Below are 13288 nucleotides of genomic sequence, written 5' to 3'. Positions count from 1 at the left end.
CCAACTTTTTGTTTTGTGGTGAAATTTATAAAACAAAACATTTACCATTTCAATCATTTTCATGTGTGCAATTCAGTGACATTAGTTATATTTACCTTGTTCGCAAATTTTTCCATCACTCTCGCAGAAACTCGGTGCCCTTTAAGCAATGACTGCCCCGCCCACGGCCCCCTAACCACTGCTGAACTCTGGTCTCTGCATTTGCCTATTCTGATGGCTTCAGGGTATCAATGCCAAACTCCCCACCAGTGTCAATGCTGATGTGCACTTTCCTGTCTCTGAAAGGTCTTCAGGGCCCTCTGAGCCGGGCACTCCTGCCGGAGTGGGGGCACTGCTGTGGAACCTCATTTTCTCTGAGTGTGTAGACGGTATGGTTCACATGGTACCTCCCCACACGCGTAGAGATAGCACTGTACACATACCACCTCCCCACACGGTCCACATGCACCTCCCCAAGCATGTGTAGATGGTACAGTCCACACAGCACCTCCCTACACAGGTATAGACAGTATGGTGCACAGGCATCTCCCCACATGTACAGGATGACACGGTCCACACAGCACCTCCCCACGTGTATAGGATGGCACGGTCCACACAGCACCTCCCCACGTGTATAGGATGGTACGATCCGATCCACCAAGCACCTCCCTACACATGTATGGACAGTAAGGTCCGCACAGCACCTCCCTACACATGTACAGGATGGCACGGTCCATACGCACCTCCCTACACAGGTATAGACAGTAAGGTCCACACAGCACCTCCCTACACATGTACAGGATGGCACGGTCCATACGCACCTCCCTACACATGTATAGACAGTAAGGTCCACACAGCACCTCCCTACACATGTACAGGATGGCACGGTCCACATGCACCTCCCTACACATGTACAGACAGTAAGGTCCACACAGCACCTCCCTACACATATGTAGACAGTACAGGCCACACAGCACCTCCCTACACATGTACAGGATGGCACGGTCCACACAGCACCTGCCCACGTGTATAGGATGGCACGGTCCACACAGCACCTCCCCACATGTACAGGATAGCACAGTCCTCACAGCACCTCCCCACATGTATAGGACAGCACAAACTGCACCGCAGCTCCCCACTCACCACTCTGCAACCCTCCACATCAATTGGGAGAGACAGGAGGGGGCTGGTGGCATCCTCAGAGACGCTGAGCCCCAACACGCCGCTCAGTAGAGGAGCCCAGACCCTGTGCCAGCCACTGAGTCCTCGCCCAGACTCATTTTATCCCCAGAAGGAACGGGAACAAAACGGAGAGCTGCCGTGCAGGTGACCTCTGAACCCGCATGGATGGCTACTCCTCTCTTCAGGAACATAACCCCCCTGCCAAGTGCCCCCCAAACTCAGGCCTCCTGGGACTTGGGGCATCTCAGCTCCTGCAGCCTGGGTCCCCTCCAGCACCCCAACTTCAGCATCCACTTCTCCACATTCTCACCCTCCCACCTGCAGATTTTCAGCTAAGAGAGCTCTGCTCAAAGACCCCCAAGTGGCTGCCACCTACCACCTGGCCTCACTGACCAGGACATACAAGCCCTGGGGATGGGGCGGTGACTCCACCACGCACCATACAGCAATGGAAGCTGGGGTGGCAGGTGCCCAGGATGACGCAGCCTTGCTACCCACTCAGTTCCCTTGTTCCAACACTCCTCACGGGCCTTGAGCAGGACAGGTACTCAGCAAGGATGCCTGGGATGAGGGTAATGCCAGGAGAGAGCAAACGCTCAGTGCACTTGCCGCTGGGTAGCACAATGTGCAGACGGCTTTCCCTTCTTTCAAAGGCCGCCTCCTGCTAAAGCAGCAAGTTCAGAGGCAGGGAGGGGACAGACACATCCAGTATCTGAGTCAGTGATCCATCTGGGCTCCAAACGGTCCTGCCGGCAGCCTTTCTCCTCCATGTGGATGAGCCAGACCTCTGGGGCAAGTTCAAAGTCAGCACCACTTTCAAATTTCAAAGGGATGCCGAGGTCTGAGCTTCAGTCCCTGCAGGGCGCCATGACCAAGCCCAGCAGCGAGGTCCCCAGTTCTCCAAGGCTTCCTTCTTCTCCTCTCCCTGCAGGTCAGAAAACGACCTCGGGGGAGGCGGAATGCAGAGAACTCCCCCTCGGCTGTGTCTCCACAGCGTGTCAGGAGTCTGAGACTAAAGGCAAAAGGAACTGCGGTTAAGTAAGCACTGGACTCAAGTCAATGACACTGTTTCCCACGGGGGTACAGGTTAACAACTCTGATCCCAAGATACACGTTTACTGGAATGGAACGATTAAGTAAATGCTGGAAGCCAGGTTTCTCACTGCTGAAGTGAAAATTTACAGATGAGGAGGAGGCTGGAATGATCCGTGCGGTGATGGATTACAGCTGGAGACACGCAGAATAAACTCGTATTTAGATTAACATAGACACAGACGCTTATACACAGAAACGCTTACAGTGTATGTATACACACAGGTTAGTACACACAGGTACATTTCTTCACTCTGTCAGTTGAGAAGACCTAAGAGAAATGACACCCCAACAGCAACAAGCTCACCCAGTGTCCAGATCTTGGTTTCTAATATCATCCTCCAATTAAAAAATAAAACCAGGGCCCCTTGGAGAAATGGCTGATTCTTTGGCTGGGGCAGAAGAACAGACAAGGTGAGCCTGGAGCATTTTGTAGTGCCAGAAAGTAAGGGTTCAAAAAATAAATCAATAGAAGAGAGAGAAAAGGGAAGAGAAGAAAAAAATAATAACACTGATGGAAGCATGTCAAAAGGACAAAGAAACCAACTGAAAGAGCTCCCAGCGGCCACAAGTGGGACAATCTGAGCAACGAAAGGAATCCCGTAGTATTGGCTTATAATCCAAAGTATAAAATAAGTATCTGTTTAATCTTAGAACTTTAAACCTTAAACCAAAACTATCCCCTGAAGTCTTCTTTGAACCAAAAACTAGTTTACCTTAATTAGTAAAATATGTCTGCCTTGAGCACTGTGCTCTTTTAAAGAACTATCCGTGTGAAATCAAATTGACAAAGGCAACTTGAAAGGCTGGATGGGAATTTTAGGGGGCAGTGAGTTTGGGACAACGGTGGTGGAATAATTTGAAAAAGGACAGCAAGAATGCTTGCACAACTTGAAAAACATAATCAATGTCACTGAACTATACATGTAAAAATTGCTGAAACGGGGTATCTTTTGCTACATATATTTCCACCAAAATTTTTAGAAAAATTTTTAACGAATAAATAAATAAAAACACGTATGTGTGTAGTCATACTTACAGAAATAAATGACTGAATAGATTAATAAATGAGGGCAGACACAAATCTCCCCTGAATTCCAAATAACTTAGGTAGATGCTCCAACAAGGTTGTTGTTGTGTGCCGCCGAGTCCGTTCCAACTCACAGCAACCCCATAAGACAGAGTAGGACTGCTCCATAGGGTTTCCTAGGCTGTGGTATTAACGGGAGATCGCCAAGTCTTCCTCCACAGAGCCGCTAGGTTAGCAGCCAGCGCCCCACCCAAGGGTGGCCTGCGCATAGTGACTTCCTCCAGAGAGTACAGGATGGAAAGGGGGGAGAAGAGGGGTAACTTACAGCGGAGAAACCTGACAAATACTCCCTCAGCCAGGCAACCAAGGTCAACACCAAGAGTGGTGAGTCAGGCCGATGGTACTCCGCGGTCTTCTTCTTAAAAAGCAAAACCCCGGTCCTGTCAGGAGAAAAACACCCAGGTTCCAACAGAGGAACTCCCGTGGTCCGAACAAATTCCACCGAAGACACTTCCTACAAAATGCCTGAGCAGTCCTTCTCAAAGCTGTCAAGGTCATCAGAACAAGGCACGTCTGAGAAACTCATAGCTCAGAGGAGCCTGGGGAAAGATGACAACTAATCTTCTGTGGAGCCCTGGATTGGATCCTGGGACAGAAAGAGGGCATTAGAGAAAAACTAAGGAAATCAGGATAAGCCGTGGCCTTTAGCTAGTAATAATGTATCAGAATTAGTTCATTAATTGTAAGAAATATATTACAGACCCACTGCCATCGAGTCGCTGCTGGCGCATATCACCCCTACAGGACAGAGTAGAACTGCCCTATAGGGTTTCCAAGGCTGTAATCTTTATCGAAGCAGACTGCCACAGCCCTCTCCCGTCAATCAGGGCCAAGCGCTTCAACACCGTGCCTAACAGAAGATGTTAATACTAGGGAAGACTGTGGGTGGTGATATATGGGGCTAGGAGGGCTGAGGGGGTGATGGCTAAGGGTACTGGGTTTCTTTTTGGGGTGATGAAAATGTTCTAACATTAGGCCGTAGCGATGGTTGCACAACTCCGTGACTACACTCAAAACTACTGAAATGGACATTTTCAACGGGTGAATTGTATGGTATGTGAATTATATCTCAAAAACAAAACACTCTGATGCCCGGCCTCGCCCACTCCCTCAGGGAGCTGGCAGGAACCCCTGGCCCCTTCCCCACCAGGGCCAGGGTTCCAGGGCCCCCAGGTGCTGCAGAGCGAGCCATCTGAGCCACACCCCTCCAGACAAGGCCTTGCCCGACCCTCATCCTTCCAGCGGCCCCTCGGTCCCCAAACCTTCGCAGAGCCCCCACTTGGGGCTGCCTGGGTATGCAGGCAAGGATGCTGAAGAAGCCGAGAGGTCCGCCCTCACGGAGCTGACCTGGGGGCAGCGTGGGCAGTGACAGCCACAGGGAGAATAAGGCAGGGCTTCTCTACACAGGAGCTTAGAGGAGCCCTCTCGGGCAAGGGGGCACAGAGCAGGAGTCTGCCATCCCAGAGCCACCCTCAGAGGGCACAGAAAAGGGCTGGGAGAGGTCTGTGCCTCTCTTCTGGGGGGGCCACCACAGGGCACAAACTGGGACTGGGGAGGCACTCCCACCTTCCTGCCCTGCAAACCCACCCCAGACAGCTCTAAGCCCTCTCCCTCTACCCAGGGGACTGGCTAGACACGGCAACCCTTTCCAGTGATTATGGGGGGCAAGCCCCGACACTCTGCAAACTCCAATAGAGAGGGGTGAACCATCTCCCAGGAGTCCTCGACTGCACGGCCCTCAGTGGTGCCCAGCACCAAGGTCCCCCCTGCCACCCTGGCCTCAGCGGCAAAGACAGGGCCAAGATGGAGCCTCATTCCCACGACTCCTGGTGGACAAGATGGACAAGGGACTCCTCTCTAGGCACAGAGCTTGGCAGTTCCAGGCCCACTCTGCCTCCTCAGACCCCTTTATGGGTCAGGTGTCTTGCGCCCTGCCTCCTAGACAACTCCCAGCCGCTCCGCCCAGCCCCAGCTGAGGTCTTCGATGCAGGAACGACAAGGAAGCAGCAGCCTTCCACATCCTAAGCCAGGCCTCTCATTACAGGTGACCCAGGCGAGGCCCAGAGGACACACAGTGGCAGGTCCCAGCATTGTCTCCACCTAACCGTCCCTGGTTCAGTAGTAGAGGTCTCACCCTCCATGCTGGAGACCTGGGTTTCATTTCCAGCCAATGCCTCACGCACGGCCACCACCCGTCTGTCAGTGGAGGCTGAAGTATCCCTGTGAACCTGAAGAGGTTTCAGCAGAGCTTCCAGACTGAGATGGACCAGGAAGAAAGGCCCAGAAATCTACTTTCAAAAACCAGCCAATGAGTCTGGGGTCTTAAACGCTAGCAAGCGGCCATCTAAGGTGCATCAATGAGTCTCAACCCACCTGGATCTAAGGAGAATGAAGAACACCAAGGACACGATGTAATTACAAGCCCAAGAGACAGAAAGGGCCACATGAACCAGAGACTACATCAGCCTGAGACCAGAAGAGCTAGATGGTGCCCAGCTACAACCCATGACTGCCCTGACAGGGAACACAAGAGAACCCCTGAGGGAGCAGGACAGCAGTGGGATGCAGACCTCAAATTCTCAAAAGACCAGACTTAATGGTCTGAGACTAGAAGGACCCCGGTGCTCATGGCCCCCAGATCTTCTGTTGGCCCAGGACAGGAACCATTCCCGAATCCAACTCTTCAGACATGGATTGGACTGGACAATGGGTTGGAGAGGGATGCTGGTGAGGAGTGAGCTTCTTGGATCAGGTGGACACTTGAGACTATGTTGGCATCTCCTGCCTGGAGGGGAGATGAGGGGGTGGAGGGGGTTAGAAGCTGGTGAAATGGACACGAAAAGAGAGAGTGGAGGGAGAGAGCAGGCTGTCTCAGGGGGTGAGTAATTGGGAGCGTGTAGCAAGGTGTTTATGGGTTTTTGTGTGAGAGACTGACTTGATTCGTACACTTGCACTTAAAGCACAATAAAAATTAAAAAAAAAACAGAAAACAGCCAGTGAAAAACCTATGGATCACAATGGTTCAATCTGCAACCGATCATGGGGATGCAGCAAGACCAGGCAGCGTTTCGTTCTGCTGTGTGTGGGCTCGCCATGAGTCGGGCAACGCGATGACAGCTGACAACCACGACAACCGTCCCTGCACATGGTGCCCTAGTTAGGAGCAGAGACCACCCAGTTCAAGCCCAGCTCTGCCGCCCATGAGCTTGGAGCCTCAGGGAAGATTACCGTATTTTTTGCAAATAACATGCGGGTTAGATGGTTTTGTTCCAACCGCACAACCGTCCCCTGTGCGTTATTTTTTTAAGCAAGCTATGCAAATTTTTTTTACACACCGCTAAGTTCAGTTGATTCAACGGCAACAGGTAAATTCAACTGACACTAAGGAGACATGACTAAACTACGAGATAAACAAATCTAACACGAGCTGGACTGACACAGTGGCTTCAACGGTGGGCTCAAGCATAACGACGGTTGTGGGTATGGCGCAGGACCAGGCAGTGTTTCATTCTGTTGTACACAGAGTTGCTGTGAGTCAGAACTGACTCAATGGCACCTAACAACAGTAACAACAACATAACCTAACAATTTCACTTAAGATGATCCGATCAGGTTTTCGCTTTCAACTGTTCAGCGAATGCGCTATAATAATCGACCTGAATTAATAGAAACAAATGCACAGTTTTGATCATTTATCTTCCAATCACCAGGGGACTATCAAACTCGATCCATGACTTCTTGACTTCGGCTTATATCTTTACTATACAATTATGATCAAAAGTAACATTTTCAGACAATTTCTATGCACATAAGCAGAAGATTAAAGAAAATGAAGAGAATGATACAATTTACCTGTAACGTGGCAAGACAGGTGAACGGGGCTGAGATTCACCTCCGGGGATGTCACCAGAGATGCATGCTACATGCACGGGCATGCTATGCCAGGACTGTTTCATTTTAATTCCATTACGTCCACACGTTATACGTGTGGATGCGTTATTTGCAAGAAAACATGGTACTTGACATCTCGGTGCCCGGGCTTCCTCATCTGTGAAATGGTGCTAATAAAAATAATAACAGCATCTCCCTCGTGGTTGTCATGAAGACGAGCTACATAAAGAGCTTAGAATGCCACAGGGCGAGAAAGCGATACGTCACCTCTCTTCATTGTATATTTGGTGGCAAAGATAGATCTTCCCTTCTCGCCGTGACTGAATTTATTTTCTACATTTCTTTCAGAAAACTCCCCAAAATTTAACTGAACTTTACGAAAAGATTATTATGCAAATGGTGAGCTTGGGTAGTTCTTTGGAACCGAACTCCAGTTCAAAACCCAACTCTTTGATTTAACTAACTGGAAACTCAGGCAAGCTGCCTAGCCTCTGTGTGCCTCAGCTTCCTCATCTGTAGAAAGGGGGTGAAAGCGCATGGCGTGAGGACTCCATGAGGCAGCATGTGTAAAGCACTCGGCGCAATGTTGGCTGCACGTACTGAACGATTTCCATTAGTATTATTCATTTTGGGGGTAGGCCCACACTTCCCGTCTTCCCCTGTGTAACCGCAGGGAACTTTAATCACAGGGCTTAAACGTAATCACAACCCACAGTTATAATTCAAATGCCTACAATAGCCCTTAGTCGTGGCTGTCAATAGTGGTTTATTATCACTCAAAGTAAGTCTCCACCCAGCCCGGAGCAGACACCAAAGGCGAAGAGAAAACCATTTTCTCTAATTAAGAAAACCCTCATTTTTGGTCTCCGTCTGTAACAGAATTCGGAGCACCCTGCCTTTAAGTTCTCAAGTCCACCAGTTGCATTTCCGTGTCTCCTAGTAGGTGCCCTGGGTACCGAGGCAGCTGCTGACCTGTCGTGGGCTGGGCCGTGTCTTACACACCATTGGTGAAATCACCACCACACTCAAGAGACCAGTCCTCCTCCATATGCACCAGCCAGCTGAGAGAAAACAGAGAACAACCTGACTGCTGAGGGCTTGACCTCTGCCCCTTTACAGATGGTGTTTTCTAGACTCTGCCCAGGAGAGCCCCACTCCCATGCCACCAAGAAAAAAACAGACCGAAGCCCACAGCAATGCCTAAAGAGCCCCCGAGCCGCCTCACAGGCACCTCAAACCAACTGCCTACAAAAATGTGAGTGGTAAAACTCGCCCGGAGACCTCCACGCAGACATCCATCTCTCTGCGCTCAGCAAACAGCAGTTGCCTCCCAGCACGTGGAGTGCCTGGTGTTGAAAACGGTGAACAAGTTCAGCTCCTAACCGCAACGTTGGAGGTTTGAGTCCACGCAGAGGCACCTCAGAAGAAAGGCCTGGCAATCTCCTTCCAAAAAATTAGTCCTTGAAAACCCTATGGAGCACAGTTCTACTCTGACACAAATGGATCACCATGAGTCGGAGTGAACTCAATGGCAACGGGTTTTTAATACACAAATGGGAGTCCCTAAGCGGTGCAAATGGTTAACACACTTGGCTGCTAACCAAAAGGCTGAAGGTACAAGGCCACTCAGAAATGCCTCGGAAGAAAGGCCTGGTGATCCGCTTCTGGAAAACTGTCGTTGTTGTTAGATGCAGTCAAGTCCGTTCCGACTCACAGTGACCTTACACATAACAGAACGAAACACTGCCCAGTCCTGCCCCACCCTCACAATCACTGCTGTTTGAGCCCACTGTTGCAGACACTGTGTCAGTCCACCTAGTTGAGGGTCTTCCTCTTTTTCGCTGACCCTCTACCTTACCAAGCATGATGTCCTTTTCCAGGGACTGGTCCCTCCTGACAACATGTCCAAAGTACATGAGACGAAGTCTCCCCATCCTTGCTCCTAGAAAATCAGCCACTGAAAACCAGGGCTTCGAAGGGTTCATTCGAGTTCCAACCCCTGTTGAGAATCTGCATTTCCACTTCAGGTATACCGAATCAGAATCTATAGTTTAACGAGATCCCCAGGTAATTCTTATAGATCCCCAGGTGAACAGAACAAACCAGATGGAAGCCCTGCTGACAACCCTATGGCCCATTTCTGCTCTGACACATGTGGGGTCCCAAGGTGAGAGTCCACGCATGGTTTTCCCAGGGCGTCCACGTGTGCCCGCCTATGGCTCACTTTCTCATTCTCCAGCCCTGTTTAAGCTCCTCGAGGGCAGGGACACTGCGCCCACACCTACAGTCAGCAGGGCCTCTGGGCAGCACCCACCACCAGGCTTTTCAAAAAAACTCCCCTTTACTCCTGACAGCCCCGGGAGGCCTCCCGAGCCCGCCTTGCAGGGTAGGAGCCAGACTCAGAGAGGGGGGTGACCAAACCTCCAGCCAGTTCCCAGGTCTGGTTCTCCTTTCCAGCTGGCACAGGCCTGGCACTCAGTAGGTGCTCTGGTCCTGCTCCTAAGTCCTCACCGAAGCTAAAGTGCTCAGACACACCAACAATCACCAAGATGGCACAGAACCAGGCAACAGTCCTTCTGTCATGCGTGAGGTCACCATGAGTCAGACTCAAGGGCAACTAACGACACACGGCCACTAGCAGGAGCCCCCATCCTGAACCGCACAGAGGACCCAAGACCAGCGGTCAGAGGCCGGCAGCCGAGGAGCCACCTAGCTCACACGGGGCCCACCTGGCTTGCTCCCTGGGGTGGGGTGGGGCCAGAAATGAACACCTGGTTGCAGCCTCTCCACTCCAGGTGGGAGCCCGTTCCTTCACAACACTTGGGGCATGTCCAGCTCCCAGAGGGAAACCCCAAACTGTGGTGCCTCTGTGTGGTGCTCCCCAGGAAGGGAAGGGGCCCCTGGGGTCCACGAGATGCCCGGCTTCCAGACGACACAACCACTAACACAGAGCACACGTGGGGACCCCAGGGAAGCACTCAGTCCCTCCGACTGTAGTGATCGCATGGAGCCGGTGGTCAGTACCTCTGTAGCATCCTACCCCGTTGCATCCTGTAACCTGGAGCCTGGCTTCGACACTCGCTATTCTCTTTGTGAAAAACGAAAATGAAGCTTCACAGCCTCCCCGGGCACCAAGGCACCACTAAGATCTAATAGCACTTTGCTTTCATTGTGCCTGAACCACTATGCTATTTTATTATACAACAAAACTGGTTATTCAGGGCCCCTGGGGCTGACTCCTCCCTCATTTGATAGTTGGTGAGCATGGGGCCCAGGGAGGGGAGGACAGCAGAGGTCACACGGAGCCAGTGCCGGAGCTGGCTGGACGCTGCAGATAAGAAGTAGGAGATTTGCAAAGCCACGGTTTGGAGAGGGACCACCTGGACTGGCCCAATGCCCACTGCAGGAGGACATCCAGGATAAACAGGCTCCAGGGCCACGACAACGGGAACCACAACTTCGAGACTTTGTTGTGCAGTTTCCAGGAAATATGGCCTTCCCACGTGCATGAAGACTGGACATCAGGGACAGCCCTCCCCCTCACCAGCCGCCTCATGGGACAGCCTCACTCCACACACCACCAGCCAGTGTCTGAGACCATAAAGGCAGAGGAGGGGAGTGAGCCCATCAAGGGCTCCTACCTGCTGGTCACCAGGCCCAGTGCACACGCCCGCAGCCCACCGCTGGTCAGGTCACAGGGTGCTACAGAAATGACAATCTGATCAAAGGGTCAACATCACTGCCAAGCCAGGAGGCAGGTGGGCCGGGTCCCTTCCTGGTCAGGCAGTGGGCCTTCCAAGGAGTCTTCCATGGGAAGCAGGAAGGGACAGAGCCCAATCTTGGTGTCCCAGCTAATAGCTGCAGGATGTGGCAAGCATACCAAACCAAACCCATTGCCACTGAGTTGATTCCAACTCACAGAGGCCCTATTATAGGTCAGAGTAGACCTGCCCCACAGGGTTTCCAAGGAGCTGCTGGTGGATTCGAACTGCTGACTTTCTGGTTAGTAGCCGAGCTCTTAACCACCGCACCACCAGGGCTCCGTGCTTGGCAAGCACCTTAACTTCTAACTACACTAACCACTTCAGGAGGTGCAGGGGCTACCCCTGGAATACCCAGCCTGTCTGCATGGCCCCAAGTGGTCCCAGGACACTCCCTGGCAGAGCCAATCAACAGCTGAACCCCTTCCCCACCTCCTCCCAGCTCAGCCACAGCCTTCAGGGCAAAGGGTGCTACCACCCACAGCCAGCATGTCCTGAGCCCTGACCCTGGGTGTGCCCAGCCAGAGTGCACCATCTGCTAGCATCATCCCATTTAACTCTCAGACCCTCTCCAGTTCACTGGTGAGAAACTGAGGCACAGGACTTCTCAGTGCCCAAGGTCACAGAGCAGTGGTGATGGGGGGCAGGACTGCACCTTCCTAGCTTATTCATTGCCCTCTGCCCCTAACCATACACAGCCCTGGCCCTGCTCCCCTACCTCCTGGCCCTGCTCCCCTACCTCCCTGCCCTGAAACAGCTCCCAGAGCTCAGTGGGGAGTAGGGGGCTGGGGCCCAGGGTCCTCCCCACTCTGCACAGCAAGGCAAGGGGAAAACCCCATTCCTGCAAAGGATCTCCCCCAAACTGACTCCACTCGGGAAATACAAGGTTGGCAACAGCCTCAACCGTGGAGTTAACCTCTGCGGGTCACACTCGGCCCCCACCCATTCCCGGGGGAGGAACTACCGCTCCCTCCCCCAAGAACCACCCGGCTCCGGCTCCTGCCACAGGCCAACTCGGCTCTCCTCCCTCCCCGATCGCTGGCCTGTGAGGCCCGGCCCGGGGCGCCACACCACACCCCACCTCCGCGCGGGCGCGCGGGCCTGGACCCCTGCCACGGTGCCAACTTGCCCGGCAGAGTCCCGGGTCCCAAACAATGGAGAAGACACAGGGCAAGGAGGGGGCGAGGAGCCGTAAGTTTGGGGGGTCGTGTCTGGGGTCACAGGAGCTGGGGGCTCCCTCCCCCTCCTCTGTCCCGCCAAAGAGTGACGGAAGGTCGACAATGTCGCGCCCGGGCCCCGGCTCGTCCCCCTCCAGCGGCCTGGCCGGGACCCTGCCTCGCCCGGACGACCCCAGCCCCAGCCCCGGCCCCGCACCGCGAGGCAGAGGGGGAGCCGGCGCCCCCGAACCTCGCCCTCTCCTCTCGCCCGCGGCCACACCGGGCGCGGGGGGGGGTTGGCCGGACGCACAGCGGCCCGGGGGACCCGGGGCGTGTGTTCGGGCGCGCCCGCGCGGGGGGTCGCGGCTCGGCCGGCGCGGCTAGCTGGGCACAAGGGAGCGTGACCGCGCGCCGGTGCGTGCCCGTGCTGGGTCCGTGTGGGTGGCCGCGTGCTTACCCTGCGCGGAGATCGGGGTCAACTCTCATCCACGAGCCGCGGCGCCTCCCTCGCCGGCCTGCCTGGCCGCCCCGCACCTGCCGCGGCCCGGAGCCCAGGGCGGCGGGAGCCCGAGGAGCGGCCCCGCGGTCCCGGCCACGAGCGCGGAGGCGGTGGCGGCGCCAGGTCGCGCGCTCCCGTCCCGCTGCGCGGAGTCTGCGCGCCCCCGGGGTCCCGCCCCCCACGGCTGCGCAGCCGCCGCCCCGCCCCCGCCCCGCCCCGCGCGTTCCCGCCGCTTCCCCCGCCCGGGCCGGACCAGGCCCCGCCGCCCCGCGCCCGCGCCGCCCCGCGCCTCGCCCCGGTCGGTGCCCGCGGACCCGCCCCGCGCCCGCGCCGCCCCCCACACCCAAGCGGCCACCGCCCCGCCCCGCCCAGGCCCGCCCAGCCCGGCCCAGCGGACCCGCGCCCGCGCCACCTCCGTCCCCGCCCGGCGCAACGGCTCCGGGGCTGCGGGGAAAGTGCGCGGGGCGGGGGCGAGCGGCGCCGCGCTCACGCGAGCTCGGTCACGCGGCGCCGCCTTTGTTTGGGTGGCCCACGTGGGTTCCCGGCCACCTGCACCCACGCGCACGCGCGGCGGCTCCTCCGCACGGCCGCCTGCGGCCACAGCCACGCGGTCCCGCGCGTGTGTCAAGGCGGACGC

General features: G+C 54.9%; 1 protein-coding gene across 3 annotated transcripts in view; it reads right to left on the bottom strand.

The window, feature by feature from the left end:
* Positions 1–12780, bottom strand: part of GRAMD4 (GRAM domain containing 4) — a 100743-nt gene extending 87963 nt beyond the window's left edge. For 2 of the 3 annotated variants that reach the window (XM_049884672.1, XM_049884675.1), the window contains exon 1: positions 12610–12780. In XM_049884672.1, the coding sequence (XP_049740629.1) occupies positions 12610–12638 (29 nt within the window). In that variant the 5' untranslated portion in view covers positions 12639–12780. Of the gene's footprint in view, positions 1–3608; positions 6982–12609 lie in introns of those variants that run through there. The other variant, XM_049884678.1, reaches the window with a different exon arrangement.
* Positions 12781–13288: the final 508 nt, after the last annotated feature.

The sequence above is a fragment of the Elephas maximus genome, chromosome 4 (assembly GCF_024166365.1).
Source record: "Elephas maximus indicus isolate mEleMax1 chromosome 4, mEleMax1 primary haplotype, whole genome shotgun sequence".
NCBI lineage: Eukaryota > Metazoa > Chordata > Mammalia > Proboscidea > Elephantidae > Elephas > Elephas maximus.
This window is presented reverse-complemented; position numbering and strand designations above follow the sequence as displayed.